Consider the following 20,434-nt stretch of genomic DNA (forward strand, 5'->3'; position numbering starts at 1 on the left):
TAGTATTGCAAATCTGATTATAACTGAATAAAATGTTCACCACAGATTTGAAGTATTTCTGTCGTTCCTTCAAACCTTACATAAATTGTATTGCGATTGTTAAATCTACAAGTTTTCCATCTCAAGTGCATACTCACATAAGGGGCTGCTTTTTTAAACACAAAAACAAAACAAAACACAAAAGGTGGTATGGGAGAGCCTGTGGTCTGGAACTTGCTTTGTAGAGTTGCGGCTCTTTGTTGTTCAAGGATTGTGAGTTATGAGTTGGAATCCCACATTATGAGCCTTGTTAGATGTTGTAAACATCTCTTTCCTCCAATCTTAAGCTGACACGTTTTGATATAGTTCAAATGACATAGCTGTGGTCAGGGTTCACTCATCGGTTCGTATCAAGGAATTGTCGCTTTGTCTACAAAACTGATGTCCAAGAGAAACGACACCAAGAGAGAGACGACTGAACATACACAATCATACGTTGCATATGCAAGAGATATGTGCCTTAACTTTAACGCTCCTTGACAGCACAGACGTTTTAATGAACAGTGACACAAGGGCAACTGGGCAACCTGGGAGCTGTTAAAATGCCACTATCAAATGGTGAACATCCGGGTTAGGCTATGGCCCTCGTCACAAACACATTCAAAGGCATGTTAATTGTCTTCAGCAACCCATGCTTGCCGTAAAAGATGACTATGCTTGTCGTAAAAGGCGACTAACGGGATCGGGTGGTCAGGCTCGCTGACTTGGATGATGCATGTCATCGATCCCAATTGTTTGATTTGGATTTTCGATCCCGATTTCGTAACGCGATTTTGATTGGACTATGCATAGACTCGTGAGTCCTGCCAAGATGTACCAGCCTAGTTCGGCAAGGAGGGAAACTGGACTTTTACAGTCAGTTAACTCCCTTGCCTCGGGAAGGTGTACTTCTGAAGGCGACCATGCTTGTCGTAAGAGGCGACAAACGGGATCGGGTAGTCAGGCTCGCTGACTTGGTTGATGCATGTCATCGTATCCCAATTGCGTGGATCGATAGTCATGATATCAATCACATGATTGTCTGGTCCAAACTCGATTATTTACAGACCGCCGTCATATAGCTGGAATATTGCTGAGTGCGGTGTTAAATAACATACAAACAAACAAACAAACTTTTGCACTTTGAACTTTTCATTTGGAATTTGCGCTGAGGAAGCTGGCACGTTTATATTTGTGGTGACATCATCTTGGGTACAAATCATTAGATTTTACTGTCAATATTGTGTTCTCGGGGACTATTTGAATATCAACACTGACTGTTTGTCCTGTTGACAAATCGAAACAGACAACTGCACTTTCAGGTAAGCTACAGTGCTTGTGGCAATAGTTTGGACAATTTGGGGTAACACTATATCCATGGTCCTCACGGTTAGTGACAAATACTCGTTTAGTAAGGAGTGAAGTTGTTCCTTAAGACTAAAAAAAGTGTGTTGACAATACTCAACTTGCTTCTTTTACGGGACTGTAAAACTTCTTTTGGTTTTGAGAATATACATGTTATTAATACCTCAAGTAATTGAAAAATTAAGTGTAAATATACAGAACGCCCTTTCCCGATTTCTATTCAGGATAATTGTTAATCTTAGAGACAGAGATTTGGTGGTGCATTGGACCCTGCAATGCCTTGCTCTTTGTGCGAATATTTATGGAGCTTTGGCGACCCGTGAAGATCCAGGGTAGAAAAGGTCTTCAGCAACCCATGCTTGTCGTAAAAAGGCGACTATATGTTTGCCGTAAAAGGTGACTATGCTTGTCGTAAGAGGCGACTACGGGATCGGGTGATCAGGCTCTACGACTTGGTTGATGCATGTCATCGATCCCACTTGCGTGGATCGATGCTCATGATGTCAATCATTGGATTGTCTGGTCCAGACTCGATTATTTACAGACCGCCGTCATATAGCTGAAATATTGGTGAGTGCGGCGTTAAACAACTAAACAAACAAAATCAAATTGAATGGACGTGTCTTTAGGTTTTGGAACCAAGTCAAAAGTCAAAGTGCATGTAAGGCCTACGGTCCATACACACAATAGTTACAAATAAGTAGTTTTACATATTTGGATATATACCCATGTTTACCAATTTGTTTCTTAGGGAAATTGCATTTTAAACATTTATAGCCGGTTTTAGTATGAAAGAAAGAGGTGAGGTGAGGTGAGGTGAGGTGGGGTTTAACGTCGCTTCCAAGATTATTGCACTTTTATAGCGACGTGCATGCACGTGTATGTGTGTGGCTGCTTGTACTAGTCCGGACTGATGCCGATTTATGATGCTAGCCCACTGAGATACCATGCTGCAGTTTAACATGAATATCCCACTCAGACACAGTCCTGAGCCAACCAGTCCTTGTTTTTGCCCCTTAATGCCGAGCGCCAGACAGGGTAACAACAAGTACCATCTGTTGGTATGACGCGGCCGGGGATCGAAACCCGGACCTCCACTCTTTTGGCGAACGCCCTACCACTAGACCAGGCGGACCCTTTGAGGAAAGAAGAGAAATAAAAGCAGGTACAGGCTACTTTGACAGATAACGTTCAGGTAAAGACATACAGAAGTAAAATTAATTTCATTTGTTATAGCTGAATGACATAATGGGCATAACCTCTTCGATTTTTCATAGGAAATTTTTCTTCCTTCATTTATCATGAGGTCTAACAGTCCAAGCCTAAATGAACGTCAAAGGGTTCTTGATGTTAATGTAGATAAAAAAAAATCTGGTTGAATAAGGCGCTTAAAAGTTATACCTTCAACTCTTTTCTAGTGGAATGCCATTCTTGGTAAAACATATTTGAAGATTGTTCACTTAATTGTTTAAAAAAGAGATTAACATCACCAACTGTTTGGTTTAACCATACAAAGCCGTAGCCATGAGAAAACAAAAGGTTTCTATAGCTAATATGTGATGCCCATGTTACTTTGCCCATGTCATCTAAATGTAAAAGCATATTATAAGCAAGTTTGGGGATTCGGCGTTCATGCATTCCAAGAATATTATACCAGCATTTCAAGCATCTAAGTTAGAAGTTGATGTATAACGGGTATCTGCCACACTCGCCATAGACCATACAATTGGATGTGGATGGACCAACGGATAAGAATTTGTACAGGCCAAAACGTGTAACTGTTTGAGACAATCGTATCACTGAAATCCCCAAACTTCTGATCCATAAAACAGGTTTGGTTGGATTGGGCATCAAATAATTTGAAAACTATATTCGGTGTAAAAACTCCTACTTTCTGCGAAACAGACATTACATCGATTAAGGCCTACTTTGCACGTGATGATAAGTCCGAGACACTTTTCTTGAAGTTCATTGCATGGGTAAACATTACACCAAGTTGTGTATAATTGCCCAGAACATTAACACATTTACCATCGATAAACCATCTTTCATTCAGTGACACCTGACCCACTCTTCTACAAATGACAATATTCGTTTTATCATAGTTAAATGATAAATTCCACTCCTTTGGTGTAACATTGTTTTTGAAGTCCAACAACAGAATTTGAAACTAAAATGACATCATCGGCAAAAGGAAGCACAAACATTTCTGTTACATTTGGGAACATTTTAATACCATAATTTCATAATATAATTCACTAATAAAAAATGAGAACAATATCGGGCTAAAGATACATCCTTGTCGTCAGCCAACATCGTAAACATGGTTTGCTATTTGAAAACATAGCTTTTAATATAGAGTAATTGTTCCCCTAAAGACCAGTAGTTAAACAGTACTATAGTTTTCAACGATCAATGGGGTCAAAAGCTTTTTTTTAAAATCGACAAAGGCTTCATACACTTTGTGTTTACGAGGTGATAGACATTTTTCAATTATTGCATATAATTCGAATATATGATCTGACGTTGAGTATTTTTTTCCAAAACCAGCTTGAGTTTCGGGAATCTTATCCCGCATTTTAGCTCAATTCGTAATGCTGGAATTAAATAATGATGTTAGCCCAATTCGTAATGCTGGAATTAAGTAATGATGTTAGCCCAATTCGTAATGCTGGAATTAAGTAATGATGTTAGCCCTATTCGTAATGCTGGAATTAAGTAATGATGTTAGCCCAATTCGTAATGCTGGAATTAAGTAATGATGTTAGCCCAATTCGTAATCCTGGAATTAAGTAATGAAGCAAAAATTTTTCCGAGAATACTCATCAAGAATATTCCCCGATAGTTGTCTGGGATGTTAAAAACTCCCAAGCTTTTGGGAATATACCACTGTCAAACATCCTATTGAACCATTTTTAAAGAAAAGACATCATCTCAAATTTGGAGTGAGTGAGTATGGTTTTACGCCGCTTTTTTAGCAATATTCCAGCAATATCACGGCGGGGGACACCAGAAATGGGCTTCACACATTGTACCCATGTCGGGAATCGAACCCTGGTCTTCGGCGTGACGAGCGAACGTTTTAACCACTAGGCTACCCGACTGCCCCTTTCAAATTTGGAACATTTTATCATTTCAACCACAATATGGTCAGGACCAGCAGCTTTTCCACTTTTTAGATGACATTATCAATTTACTGTGTCTAAAACATAGTGTTCCTTTAGTCATTTCTATCAGTATATTTCACTGGGTAATGTAAATAACCAGATATTTCACCACAACCGGTGTATATTTCATACTGACATTGCTGGACAGAATTTAATTCTAAATATCAATTGAAATAAAATTAAATTCAGTGAGCCCAGGATCATCGTCATCCCAAATTAACAACAGTACCGTTAACATCTTCAAAGAATAAAAGAATATGTTTTCCGCATCTCAACATATAGAGTGAGTTAGTGAGTTGGGTTTAACTCTGCTTTTAAACAGCATTCCAGTTATATCGCGGCGTGTCAGCTTAATGTGGGAGAAAAGCCCGAAGTGATGCAGGTCTCAGACGTTTACCACTTCGGTGAAACCCACGAGCACGGGTATGGTGAAAACATAATCGGGGCGAACCGGAATTCACACAATCATAGGTTTCTGGCGTGCTCAAGGGACGCAACTCTGCACAGCGAATCGCGGCAGAGCCACCCGTGCCCCCCTTGTTCAATGAAATGGGAACACATAATTCCTTTCTCATAAGGCCATCAACAGACCAATAACTATTTATGTAGCAATTAGTGTAACAAGTATTAGCCACTAATGTGGCTAAGTTCCCTGCTGCAAACAGGATAGAATATTTGTTATCTTTTGCATTTCTACTCTCCACCAAAGGGATTATAAGTTTCTGGCGTGCCCACGGGACGCAATTCTGCATGCACAGAGAATCGCGGCGCCTCAGACGACTGGGCCACCTGGGCCACCCGTGTCCCCTTCAACATACAGAACCCTTGAAGACTAGTTTGTTCTCTCCGTGCATTCCGTACTTCACATGCACAATAACACCTCGGCCTTTTCGGGTTAAAGTTCACGTGATTATTCACGCTTCCCAACACCACTATATCCGGAGTATAAGGAAATATTCCGAGGTCGTGAGCTGTTAACGACCTAGGTCTAGCCGTTGTGATGTAGTTGGTAAAGAGTGTCTGTGAAATCAGGATAAACTGCTAGATTCATCTATATCAGGGGCTGTAGGATAGCCTAGAGGTTAAAGCGTTCGCTTGTAACGCCGAAGATTCCCTACATGGATACATTTATATTTTCCCCCGTTGTGATAATGCATGAATATTGCTAAAAGCGGCGGCGTAAAATCATACTCACTCACTCGTCTATATCATAAAATGTTAGTTAGCGGGCTGGGTGAGAATACGGCGTTTTTGCACGACGACTCACTCCTACGCATGGTATAACAGTGTCCAATGATCCAAACACGTACACGACTCTAAAAGGTGGGGTTGGGGGTTGGGGTGGGGGTCGGGGTGGAGATGGGTGCAACCACCACCCCCTCCCGCCCTTTTTGAAGCAATCTTACGATGTTGAGGTATAAATACTTTTAAAACATATACCTTGTTCATTTGATGACATATTGCACACAAAAAAACAAAAGAAAAACAAATAATTGACAACTTCGTTGCACAATAGAAGCAACTTGTCCTACCTTACCAAATAATCAGTGCACCCCAGCTTTTCGAATATCTATCTGCGCTTGAAACCACGTCGTCTTTAAGCATGGGTCGTGTATTTTGCTACATTGTAGATTGAGAAATAAGTGCATATTATTCTGTCGTTAACCCCTTCAATCTGCCTTGTGAAATGTGTTGCAACAATATTGATGACTCAAGGTTTGATGTAAACACAAGAGAGTTTCAAAGTCCGGCTCAAAGGGAAATGATGTCGAAATCACGAGATATGGAACATTCACATTGGATGGTGTAATTGCACATGTCGCCGTGTCCCGACAATCCAGGAATCCAGGGGGCGATGCTATTTGGGGAACAACTATATATAAGTGTCGGTAACTCTTCTCCCTTCGTACATCGACAGACAAGATGGAGACACTCAGATGGGGAGTTTTATCTGTGATTCTTGCCTTTTGTGCTGCCAAAACGGCAGAAGAGTGGAAATCAAGAATTATATATCAGGTAACTATTACGAAAACGTATTTTTTTAAATTATATATTCGTTCGTTGAATTTTATTCATTTTGATTTAATTAGTTATATTTATTCTACAGCTGAAGCGTCTTTAGACCTTTCTTTATTCGTAGTAGGTTTATAGATTTCTTTCCCCCAAACCTTGGGTCGGTGGTCCAAATAAAAATATCATTTAACACTTCAATTGTTGTTCTTCTTGTAGTCTACTTTGGTAAAAATATGAGGTCGGTTGGATGAACAATAACAAACTTTCAAATTCTTTATTTTCCATGACATAATTATAAGTTTACCTTGACCGACATGTTTCAGTTGCTGACAGATCGATTCTCACAAAAGGGAGACAACCTTAACACAACTTGCAGTGATCTGAGAAGTTACTGTGGCGGGACGTTTAAAGGGATCGAGGAAAACCTGGACTATATTCAAGGCCTTGGTTCGTACTCTTACTGTTTGTTATTAACCGAGCAACAAAAGAAACTGTACCTCACAGTTGATTTTATCATATGTTTGATTTCCAATTGAAATTGAGTAAGCGTTCCTAAAAGATAACTGTAATCTCTCTTAGTCAGCACTTAAAGAATATTTCTACGAAGTCATTTTTAAAAAATATAATATGATTTCCAACTTTTAAAAAGTTAAACGAATTGCATGAAAATGGGTATTTAAGACATCTTATCTTTGAAATTCAATTTTAGAAAATTCGGCACCAATTTACATTTCAAACACGGTAGGGGTCATGTGGTTGCAAATTCATTTCTTACACCAGTCTTCATTGAGCCAGTTCAATTTGTACACAAAATAACCAAGCCACAGATTACTTTTCACAAACTGTTGGAGAAATAAGTGATGGTTAAAAAGACATAATCAAATTGAACAACAGTTCAAGCCTCGCAGTTTAAAACTTACATCGCCTCGTTTTGAAATACTTGATATCAAAACACATTTGGTTGACATTCTCTAGACACTGCCCTGTATCACCGAGGATGAAAAGTACTGAGACTTTTGAGAGTAGAGATTTTGTGAGATTTCTTAAGTATATATAGACTAATCTTTTAAACTAGCCCCCGTGCGAATTGTTACACGTTATTGATTTTATTTTCAACCAGGTGCCAATGCCATATGGATTTCTCCGACAGTCGAAAATACTGTCAACGGTTACCATGGATACTGGGCTAAGAACATTTACAAAGTTAACCCAGAGTTTGGAACAAAGGAGGAACTGAAAAGTTTGATATCTGAATGTCAGAAGCGGGATATCTGGGTCATGTTCGACGTGTAAGTGTTTACCTTATCCAACAATTTAAGGCACCGGTAGGGTAGCACAGCATTTATTAGTTGGTCTATACCCTATGGCGGACCTGGGTTCGATTCCCCACATGGGTATAATGTATGAAGCCCATTTCTGGTGTCTCCCGAAAAAATATGTCTAAAATAGTGCTCAAAGTGGGTTTTACCCTCAATCTATGATCATCCAAGGAAGAATAAAATGAATAAAATAACCAAAGGATTTACGAAATTATGTTAAATAATTATATGAATATTATAAGGTTTACGCGTATCCGGGGGCACGGGTGGCCCAGTCGTCTAAGGCGCCGCGATTCGCTGTGAAGAGTTGCGTCCCTTGGGCACGCCAGAAACCTATGATTGTGGGTTTGAATCCCGGTTCGCCCCGATTATGTTTCTAGGTTTGTCTTCACCATGCCCGTGCTCGTGGGTTTCACCGAAGTGGTAAACGTCTGAGACCTGCATCACTTCGGGCGTTCCTCCCACATTAAGCTGACACCCCGTGATATGACTGGAATACTGTTAAAAGCGGAGTTAAACCAGACTCACTCACTCACTAGGCGTATCCCTTGGGAATGCGGTCTGTGTATCTTCAGTGTGGCCGTGTAATCCTGTCGGCTTGAGATGCAAGGCCACGCAAAGGATACAGTATTCCCTACTCCCCGAGGTGTACGCCTACTTAGAAAACCCTCTGCAGGGAGAATAAACCATTAGGTGTGTTTTATTATACAATTACAACTCCAACGGGTCGTATATTTCTTATATGTTTTATCAACATTATGTACAGCCTCTATAAGCATGGGGGACAAGCTTTAAAACTATTTACACGTGTTTTAATAATGATGACTACTTGAATAGAATCCGACCTCGGCAATGTCGCAAAAGTCTATTTTATGAAAAGTTGGGTATTTGCCGCATATTCTCACAATCACGTCGTTATCTGTACCTTTTCTCCCAATACCAACTGTCATATCTCGCACCCACTTATGGATGCGATCGTTCGGCCATTGCGTTTATCTGCGTTGCATTGTTAAATCTATGTGGAAAAACTCACTAGACACTCCCTCTCAAAAATAACGTCGACGTCATCAAGTTGAGAGCGAATGCTTCGCTCTTCATTGTTCTTTGCGATTTATCGCGTAGCTTTCTGTATATCATTACACAATATGAAAACAATCAGATGCGAAGTGTTTGCTTGTCGTCATACTGCCTCGTGACCTCCAGACGACAATTTGTTTATATCTAAATTCTGTGTTTCATGCTTATTTCTGAAATTTGGAGCAAATTGGAAACAAAATGGCGGCCAAAATGACATTGAGCTTGACATGTGGGATGTCCATCATGTATTTCATGTAGTTTGGACATCAGGCTATCTGAAAACCACAATGGAAATTTGTCCCTCCATTTGATATTCAAACATAAAAATCAGGGGTCTGGCTCATGGACTATTAGGCCCTCTGCATCATGTGTGTCTAAAAGCCAATGTTAATATACATGACGTGGTGCCATTTCGCTGTACTCTTCTCCGGAATTGAGAACGTTTACCAGAGACCGTATATCTATATCTATTATATGGTCTGCATCTACTAACTCACTTTCAGGGTCGCCAACCACATGGGCCGAACCAGTGGCTGTAGTGACCGTTCCTGCCCGACAAAGAAACTCACCAACTTCACAGAGTTTGTTCCCTTTGACCAGCAGGAGCACTACCATGAGCTTTGCTACATCCAAGAGTCGTCTAACCAGTCCGAGGTATACAGCTGACTAAGGCTAACTAAGCTAATTTATGACAGGCCTATAAAATAAAAACAATAGATTTTTCTCATGACCCATCCGCCCCCTTCTCTTTATTTTAATTTCAAGCTCTACTAGACACAACATTTTAAACTCAATTTCATTTTTGCACCAGATTTAGATATAAGCAAAACCAGTGCCATTCAGAGTGTTTCGGGATGGTAATCGTGATCACCATGGCAACCGTCCTGCCTTTTCAAACCTCTAGATTTCCTACCTAATAAAGAAATAATAAAACATGAACGTACCCCCTTTCTACCGGATCAGTTGGGTTTTTTAAATGTCACGAGCGACAAGAATATGTTTTGAAATTGGTTTGCTTCATGCTGTGATTTAGGTCACATTGTTTTCATTTTTCGGTTTATGGATTCGACCAACCGTAGCCAAAAGCAACAATCAGAAAATATACAAATATGAAAAGATCCACATATTTCCCGGACCACCTTTCTCCGGTCTATCAGAACAACGACACGATACAACAACTATAATCATACAAAAATAACCTTAAACTAAATAAGTGATTAAAAGTTATAGTCTCCGATAATTGCAAACACGTTATAAAGAGAGATAAAATCTCTTTTTTATTATGGTTCTGTAAATATATTCAACATTCATGACTAAAAGCAATATGTAAAATAAATGTTTAGCTATACAGGTCGTAATATTGATAATTTACATTTTAATGTTTTGACCTACCAAAGCGGATTGGTTAGCAAAACTTTTAGTAAACATTATACAAAAGGATGCAGCGGTTTGGCATTCGGAGTAACCCCTCCATCCCCTGCTTGCCAGGCGGGGCAGTGGGGGCCGTTTGGCCTAACGGTACCTGGGCTGTATGTTGGTTGGTTGATTGATTTGTTGTTTAACGCCGCACCCAGCAATATTCCAGCTATATGACGGCGGTCAATCGAGCCTGGACCAGAAAATCCAGTGATTGGTATCATGAGCATCGATCCACGCAATTGGGATACGATGACATGCATCAGCCAAGTGAGCAACCTGACCACCCGATACCGTTAGTGGCCTCTTACAACAAGCATAGTCACCTTTTAGGGCAAGCATGGGTTGCTGAAGACCTATCTTCACGGGCCGGCTGTATGTGATCATATGGACTGTACAAGGCATTTATGTGCAAAGATATCGGGAGGTAATCAAAACAGTTTCTTTTAATGTTGTCAAAAAAGGACACATTTTGAACACATCAGGATAAGAATTGTTCTTTATCCACCGCAAACTCTTCAGCAGGATTCAATCTCTGCGACTGGCCACTGCCTCTAGACACACACTTCAACACAACTCAAACTCGATTCAGAAACGCAAGACATTTATAGATATCAATCTTCAAATTTATACCACCTGTACCTAATCTCTTCTATTGTCTTCTATTGTCAGATTGAAGAATGCCGACTGGGAATCCTTCCTGACTTAAACCAATCAGTGCCCTATGTGAGAAGGACCCTCTTAGACTGGGTTTCCAACCTGACGCGGGAGTACGACGTGGACGGTCTCCGTATTGATACATTGTGTGAGGTGAGACATGCATCCCGGAAGCGTACAATACATCCATCAACATGATGATGATGATGATGATTATTATTATTATTCTTTAGTGACTTTGTAAGACAATATAAATAATAGACTACGGTTGTCTGAATCAGTATACAGTAAAGTACGGTTATAACGAACTCAAAGTCTAATTTTAGTTCGTTATAACCGTAGTTCGTTATAAGCATATATACATCATAACTACAGTAAATAGTCGGGACTAAAAAAGCAAGGTCGTTATATCCGTCAGTTCGTTATAAGGGTGTTCGTTATAACCGTAGTTGACTGTATTTTTAAAAATACGTTGCACTTTTCTAATCGGCAAACTGAAGTTTATCAACTGCAGTTGGCCTTTCAGATGGCGAACCAAATTAAATAACGGACACTTGTAAAACAGGATTTGACCAGAAAAGTAGAAAGGTTATCAAAACGTAACAAGGTTGTAAACAGTCGCCAAAAAAACACTGCAAACTTAAGGTCTAAAACACAACCATGATACCCGTATCAAATCCATTAATATCGAATAAACATTTTTTATTTTCTTTATTTTCTTTATCCCGGCAGTTTATATAGATTCGGAATTCCCAATCACACTTTCTTCTGAAGCCTGTACTATTTTTCTAACAGGCTAGCTATTGTTACTTAACCTAGAAATCATGGTTTATAGTAAATTAACAATTACCTTCCGCAAAAATATCTGATTATACACGATCTCCTACCCATTCACATAATGCAATAATACCATCCTCAAGGAGGAGCGTTTGCTGTACAGGGTTGTGCCCCTTTGTCGTGCCAGGATCAAGCATAATTTCAGACATTTGTTACCGCCCCAGTAGTGTAGAGACTTCCAAAACATGTTACACCTGTGAGATCAAGTAAGGATTCGCCCTGAATACGATTCAAGGTTAAAGCCTTACTCTTGGAGGGGGCACGGGTGGCCCAGTCGTCTAAGGCAACGCAATTCGCTGTGCAGAGTTGCGTCCCTTGGGCACGCCAGAAACCTATGATTGTGGGTTCGGATCCCGGTACTCCCCGATAATGTTTCTAGGCTTGTCAGCACCATACCCCTGCTCGTGGGTTTCACCAAAGTGGTAAACGTCTGAGACCTGCATGCTTTCGGGATTTCCTGCCACATTAAGCTGACGTGATGTAACTGGAATACTGTTTAAAACGGCGTTAGACCCAACTCACACACACACCTTTTCATTTACCTGGGGTTGGCCGACGACCCGGGTTCGATTGCCCACATTGGTACAATGCGTGAAGTCTATTTCTGGTGTCCCCGCCCTGACATTGCTGGAATATTACTTAAGGCGGTGTAAACAATACTCACTCACTCACGCACTCATTCATATTGAGCTGATACTGTCATATTGATATTCAAAGCATGTCAAATCACTCTCTCGCCGTCCAAAACTAGGTTCCCAAGCCGTTCTGGCGCGAGTTCCAGGAATCTGCAGGGGTGTTCTGTCTAGGGGAAGCCAACTACTACGACCGGCCGCGCTACCTGGCGGCGTACCAGGGCTCCGCACTGGAGGCGTTGCTTAACTTCCCCCTGTACTGGGCCCTGCGGAGGAGTTTCAACGAGAAGAAGCCTATGACCCAACTGCTCGACAGTATTCACTTACAGGTAACTTCTAGCGCCCCACAGGGCAGTTGGGTTGTGTACTTACCAGGGAGCTGAGAATGAAATTCGGGTTCATAATTGTTTCACCCAAATGAATAACAAGTAGTAGTAAATAGGAAGAATGTTATGATTAGAAAATAACCAGTACACTTTCAAAGAAATGGCGAATGTGGTTCTGCTCGATGACTTGGTTGATTGCATGTCATCATATCCCCCTAATTGCGTGAATTGATGCTCATGATGTCTATCACTGGATTGTCTGGTCCAGACTCGATTATTTACAGACCACCGTCATATAGCTGGAATATTGCTGAGTGCGGTGTTCAACAACACCCAAATAAAACTGACACCGGGGCGCGTCAATGGTACTGCTGAATAGTTGAAGCACATGGACGTTTTCACAAAGGCGATCATTACATGACATCCGGAGATATAGTTGTTGTTTGCCACACACAGTCAAGCTCTGTCGGACGTATTTCACTCATCGTTTTGAAACAACACTGATAATTCTCTATCCTTCACGTTCTCTAATTGATTGATATTTTTTAGAAAATAGGGATAGACGGTTAATGAACCATTTGATTCCAAGAGTTGAACTACGTATGTACGACCAACCAACGCTGACTATGTATATTGATATCATCAATACTATAAAATAAAAATAATAAAACACAAAATTAATATTTTTATCAAATGTTCCAGTAGCTGTTACACATTCTGAGTATATTGGATTATATTTTGTTATTACCTTTTAGAAAGAAATCTTCAATGATACAACTGTGCTTGGATTATTCGTTGACAACCATGACTTCCAACGTTTCCTTAATATGACCCCGGACGTCACACTACTGAGGAACTCTCTAGTCTATGTCTTCTTCAGTCAAGTGAGTAGAGGGTATCTTAAATCTGTGTCTAGATCCAGCTTAGATATTTCAAACGCGGCATTTAATATTTCCCGATGCAGTCAGAACCATCGTTATCGCAGTACAGTAGAGTACGGTTATAACGAACTCAAAGGGACTACTAATTTTAGTTCGTTATAACCGTAGTTCGTTATAATCATATATATATACATTATAATAACAGAAAATTGTCGGGACCAAAAAGTAAGTTCGTTATATCCGTCAGTTCGTTATATCCGTCAGTTCGTTATAAGCGTGTTCGTTATAACCGTAGTTTAGTGTGATATGAAATGGTAGATGATCTTGTAGGGCATCCCGCTGGTGTACTACGGCACTGAACAGCTGTTCCACGGGGGAGCGGATCCTAACAACCGGGAGGCCCTCTGGCCGCACCTTGACAACACGACAGCGATGTACCAGGTGAGCTAAAGATAGGATAACGCCACGCAGCTACAGTTACCGATTCCCCTCATCCGTTCATCGTTTAATATCAGAGTTTCTATGTACCTGGATTACTGTTCAAAGCGGCGTTGAAAGCAAATCACTCACTCACTCACTTGGGCGGTCGGGTAGCCTAGTGGTTTAAACTTTCGCTCGTCACGCCGAAGAGCCGGGTTCGATTCCCGACACGGGTACAAAGCCCATTTCTGGTGTCCGCCGCCGTGATGTTGCTGGAATATTGCTAAATGCGGCGTAAAACCTCACTCACTCACTCACTCACTCACTGATAAATTATACCTGTCACAACAGGGGGTACGGTTACGGTTAGTCCAATGAGAAAAGTCTCTGTGCTGTAAGATTTACCGTGAGCCACTTCTAGGCCTCATGGGTACAAGTTATAGAATATTGTTGAAACATACACACCAATCTCAATGTGAAATTTAAATTGGGAGTCCAAATGAAAACTAAAAACAAAACCGGTTGTTTTTTCGTGGAGGCAGCTCTCTTACTTTCCAATACCCGTACCGCCCCGTGAAGATCCGGGGTAGAATAGGTCTTCAGCAACCCATGCTTGCCGTAAAATGCGACTATGCTTGTCGTAAAAGGCGACTAACGGGATCGGGTGGTCAGGCTCATGAACTTTGTAGATGCATGTCATCGTATCCCAATTGCGTGGATCATGATGTCAATCACTGGATTGTCTGGTCCAGACTCGATTATTTACAGACTGACGTGATGTAGCTGCATGCGGCGTTAAACAACAAACAAACAAACAAACCAAACTAGTACCCGCACCCTTTTTGTTTGTTTCGATCCGGAACCATATATATATAGTTCACTAACGACGAATAACATGATAAAATGAAACAGATTTGGGCCACGTCATGTCAATAAAACAATCGGAGCAACGTGTCTGTTTTCTGTATGGTGAAGGGGGCACGGGTGGCCCAGTCGTCTAAGGCGCCGCGATTCGCTGTGCTGGGTTGCATCCCTTGAGCACGCCAGAAACGTATGATTGTGGGTTCGAATCTCGGCTCGCCCCGATTATGTTTCTAGGTTTGTCAGAACCATACCCGTGCTCGTCGGTTTCACCGAAGTGGTAAACGTCTGAGACCTGCATCACTTCGGGCTTTTCTCCTACATTAAGCTGACACGCCGTGATATAACTGCAATACTGTTTAAAGCGGCGTTAAACCCAACTCACTCACTCACTCACTCACACTGTATGTCGAAACAATCGGGTAGTTCCGAGTGGAGAATATTATGCAAAAACAACGCACTGTTATTCTGAGCGTCATAGCATCTTCACTTAAAAGGGTGTACTATACAGAGAGTGTTTGTATTCTCAAGGGATTTCGCTTGTTAAAATCGAAATTTCTGAATCGAGGATGTAAGGAAATGAAACGAAAAGGATGTTAAAGAAAACCCAATGCGCCAATCATTTAGACTGGGCAGTTCGGGGACACTCGGCGTTGCCCTATTCATGGTTTACCTTTGTATGTAATGGTTTACTTTTGTATGTAATGGTTTACTTCAGTAATTCATGGTTTACCATTGTATGTCATGGTTTACTTTTGTATGTCATGGTTTACCTTTGTATGTCATGGTTTACTTTTGTATGTCATGGTTTACTTCAGCTTGTGATGGTTTACTTTTGTATGTAATAGTTTACTTTTGTATGTAATGGTTTACTTCAGTATTTCATGGTTTACCATTGTATGTCATGGTTTACTTTTGTATGTAATGGTTTACTTCAGTATTTCATGGTTTACCTTTGCATGTAATGGTTTATTATAGTATGTCATGGTTTACTTTTGTATGTAATGGTTTACTTCAGTATATCATGGTTTACCATTGTATGTCATGGTTTACTTTTTTATGTAATGGTTTACTTCAGTTTTTCATGGTTAATATAATAATAATAACTACAGATTTATAAAGCGCTGGTATCCAGTTCGAAGAACTGCTCAAAAGCGCTTGATTTGAGTCTACAAAAAAAAGAAGAGACATTACACAGCTAGGAAAACACAAAGTCTCAGTACTCTAAGAAAGATTTGGTGAAAAGATAGGTCTTGAGTCTTGATCGGAACAAAGTAGGACTGTCAATGTTCCTGATATCCAATGGCAGCCTATTCCATAGCTCAGTGGCAACTTTGGCGAAACTCCGACCTCCAAAAGTCGCCGTTTTAACACTAGGCACAGAGAGTAGGGACTGCCAGCTTGATCTGAGAGATCTCCCAGGCACGTACTCTTCAAGGAGCTCGTTGATATAAGTTGGTTTTTGATTGTGTCTCGCATTGAACACAATCAGCATCACTTTATACTGGATTCTCTCATTGATTTTGAGCCAGTGGAGGTTCCGTAGAATCGGTGTGATATGGTCAAACGTTTTGGATTTAGTAAAAAGCCTGGCAGCATAGTTTTGAACTCTTTGAAGTTTAGTCAAAAGGTTATGAGGAAGGCCGATGAGTAGTCCATTACAGAAATCTAGATGTGATAGAACACATGCGTGAACTAGAGAAGCAGCTGTTTTTGCATTTATACACTGGCGAATATTCCTGATGTTCAGATATGCTCGCTTGCAGATGTTATCGACATGAGAAGACATAGACAGTGATGAGCTGAAAATCACACCCAGGTTTCTTTGCCTGGAACGATCATATTGCCTCCGATGTCGAGACAAGGATAGCTCACTCGGTTTCTGATAGCGTTGTTGCACATAAAGAGAACTTCAGTTTTATCACTTCAGGTTTACCTTTGTATGTAATGGTTTATTATAGTATGTGATGGTTTACATTTGTATGTCATGGTTTACTTTACTATGTGATGGTTTACATTTGTATGTCATGGTTTACTTTACTATGTGATGGTTTACATTTGTATGTCATGGTTTACTTTACTATGTGATGGTTTACATTTGTATGTCATTGTTTATTATAGAATGTCATGGTTTACTTTTGTATGTCATGGTTTACTTTTTTATGTCATGATTTACTTAGTATGTGAAGGTTTACTTTTGTATGTCATGGTTTACATTTGTATGTCATGGTTTACATTTGTATGTCATGATTTACTTTTGTATGTCACGTTTTCCTTATTTTTGACTATAAAAGAAATCCTGGTGGACAGGAAAAACATAAGATAAAGAAGACATGTTAGATTAGCGGTGAACAACAAAAGTACGCTTGCTTCCGGCAGAATGTTAGAGTATTTCACTTGTCATCTATAGGATCGATTGAAATCAGCTGACAAAAATCTTCTCTCATGTTCGTGGTAAGCGCCGACTAGAATGGGTGTGTGTGTATGTATCCGTACCCCCACTTCGAGGATCGTTGATATTTTCAGATTTCAGAGAGCGTTTGATCTACGTTACAATACTTGATGGCCTGAGTGAAGATTTGAAACATGCTTCATGGTAGATACGTGGAGGGCATTTCCAAATTTGACCAAAATGCCCGATGCAATTCCGTATTTGTACCATATGTTCCCGTGTTTGTTCAGATGGACAATTGACTTTCCTTTGAATGTGTTTGTGACGACTGACACCGGTGGAGCAGATGACGCTCACCTTTTCGCGAACACCACATCACGCACTCACTTCAATATTGAATGGAGACATTTAAACTTATAAACTTGTGACATACATAACCCGATTTGTTGCCATGGTAACACCTGTCAACAAACTCTATTTCAGTTTATCAGGCAGCTAGCTGATGGGAGAAAGTCGGCCGGAGTTGACTTTGGCGCCCTCAACCAAAAGGAGGTGTACGTGGACAACGATACGCTGGTCATAACAAGGGGAGACAAGCAAGAGGTACTGATTCAGTCGACATCGCGGATTTCACCCGCCAATATACCTCGGGTGGAAATATATTGAGAAGTGGGGTAACCCAACCCAACATAAAGGATATTGAGTCAGATACCATATGTCAGGAGAACCCTGCGTGCACACACACATACATACATACACACACACACACACAAACACAGACATACGCACACACATACACACACACACACATACATACACACACACAGACATACACACACCCACACACACACGCACACACAGACATAGACGCACACACACATACACGCACACACACAGACATACACACACGCACACAAACAGGCATGCACACATACATACACACACGCACACAAACAGGCATACACGCACAAACACATACATTCATACACACACGCACACACACAGACATACACGCACACTCACGCAGACATACACACAGACGCACACACACACGCACACGCACATACACACACACACACACATGCACAAACTGTATTAAAACAAAAATTGATATTTATTTTGGTTTAGTCTATTCCCACAAGGTATCTGATGTGAAGGCAAACACCCAGCACGTGTTTCATCACCTCGTGCATTACACAGTGTCTGTGCTGGTAATGGGAAGTACAGGATTTAGCGAGAAATAGTGGGAAGATTGGGAAAAAACAATAATACAGGAACAGGTTGCTAAATGCCCCCTTTACACGTACAAGTAAAGTAACAGTAGATAGCGTGATTGTAACACTAATCTTGTCTTGTTGCAGCTACTAATTGCGGTTACCAATGTTGGCAAGTCACAAGGCAGTGTACAGAAATCTGTCGGCAATCTCACAGACATGGAACAAGGATCAGGTAAATGGAAGTAATCTAAATTAGATTCAGACTCGTCATCTTTTCAGCATTAAAGGCATACGTAATGTTCAAACTCGCCCTTTCATAATTATTTTTAGTTCAATACCTACCATTTGGCCACTTGAATTTATATCGTCCCACTGTGGGGACAAATGAACGAACTTCACGTGTCATGTACACTGTAGTGTACTGTATGGCGTGGATCGTTGCTCATAATATCAATCACTGGATCGTCTGGTCCAGACTTGATGATTTACAGGCCGCTGCTATAAAGCTGGAATATTGCTTAATGCGGCGTCATACAACAAACAAAGCAATGAAACGTGTCACGTTTAGAGTTGAAATATCAGTTCATTAGAAAAAATATACAGACGGGAAGTAACTCTGCTTGGTGTTATTTCAGTCATTTTGCTCATCTGCTTTTTTCGCGTTTTACTTTATAAAGAAAACGTTATGGGGATTGTTTTTATAGCTTCCAATTTGGTTCCAGTGTTCGTCAACATCTGGGACAAGTCAGACACAGCCACTGTTAACGGCGGAGTCATGACAATCTCTCTGACCAATGGAGAGCCAAAGATTTTCAAGCAAGTACCACCGACGCCGCCACTACGTCATAATTCTGCAGCAGCCATATTTGTGCATCCATTGGCGGCCATATTGTATTTCTGTGTTATCGTCTTTTCATAAAAAAAAATTCACTGTTGTTTCAGATGAAAGAAAGGAATAGCTCACAAAAAGGGCATTTGGACAAAAAGACAATTGTGTTTTGTTTCACGACAGTCTATATTATATAGGACAAGTTACTACAGGACCCTTTTTGACAAATGGGATATGCTTTCTTTAAGAAATGAGGGGAAAATATCTAGAAATCGTTATTAAGGAAGTACAGTGATTAAGAAGGATATGAACGAGAATTCTACCACGACTCTGTTTTATTTCTTTGTTCTTTAACGCCACACTCTAATATTCCAGCTACATGAATGTATATACGGCTGTAAATAATCGAGTATAGACCAGAAAAACGGGTATCTAATTCCATTAGATACCTCAAAATGACAAAAATGCCTTTTCATACAAATGTCTGAACATATCAATCTATCGAAAGCCGACCTTTAACAATGGTTGCCGATAACCCTTTGGAACTAATATCGATATCCAAATATTGTCAGAGTTTTTGTCACTATATGGCAAAATGCACAAGCATCTATGTGATCGTGGCAGCTTAGCAAACATGGCTAAATCTCTTTCTGAACGTCCTCTATTATGTGAAACACGCACAAAACAATGTGTCACACAAATAAGGGGTCACACACGTGAGGCCCTCTTGCCTTCAATTAAAAATGACATTCAGATAGATATGGTGAACATTATTCCAGATCGAGACAGTCCTCTAGGTTCAGACAATTTGTAAACAGCACTGTCACCGTGAACAACCATTTTGTCTGCCATGGGCTGTGAGGAGTCAAACATGTAGGTCAAGTTAAGCCGGGGCGACTTTTAGAGTTTTTCATTTTGAACATGTACTGCTGTCATAGAGTTATTTCAAAACAACTGGTATATAAGTTCAACTTCAAAACCACTAAAATCCTGTTATTTAATAAATA

At 40.4% G+C, this 20,434-nt stretch overlaps 1 protein-coding gene across 2 annotated transcripts; it reads left to right on the plus strand.

The window, feature by feature from the left end:
- The first annotated feature begins 6,278 nt into the window (after window positions 1-6,278).
- LOC139452514 (uncharacterized) lies at window positions 6,279-20,434 on the plus strand. Of its 2 annotated transcripts, none has more exons than XM_071234022.1 (11): window positions 6,279-6,566; window positions 6,897-7,010; window positions 7,684-7,852; window positions 9,463-9,613; window positions 11,048-11,185; window positions 12,621-12,830; window positions 13,583-13,711; window positions 14,039-14,149; window positions 17,865-17,984; window positions 18,743-18,830; window positions 19,321-20,434. In XM_071234022.1, exons 1-11 carry the CDS (start codon window positions 6,488-6,490, stop codon window positions 19,515-19,517), a joined length of 1,506 nt encoding a protein of 501 aa, XP_071090123.1. In that variant the 5' UTR covers window positions 6,279-6,487; the 3' UTR covers window positions 19,518-20,434. The 2 variants fall into 2 exon arrangements, with proteins under 2 accessions (XP_071090123.1, XP_071090122.1); XM_071234021.1 differs by having other exon boundaries at window positions 6,281-6,566; window positions 6,887-7,010.

This window comes from Haliotis cracherodii, unplaced genomic scaffold (genome assembly GCF_022045235.1).
Source record: "Haliotis cracherodii isolate W230 unplaced genomic scaffold, xgHalCrac1.p SCAF_9, whole genome shotgun sequence".
Lineage (NCBI taxonomy): Eukaryota > Metazoa > Mollusca > Gastropoda > Lepetellida > Haliotidae > Haliotis > Haliotis cracherodii.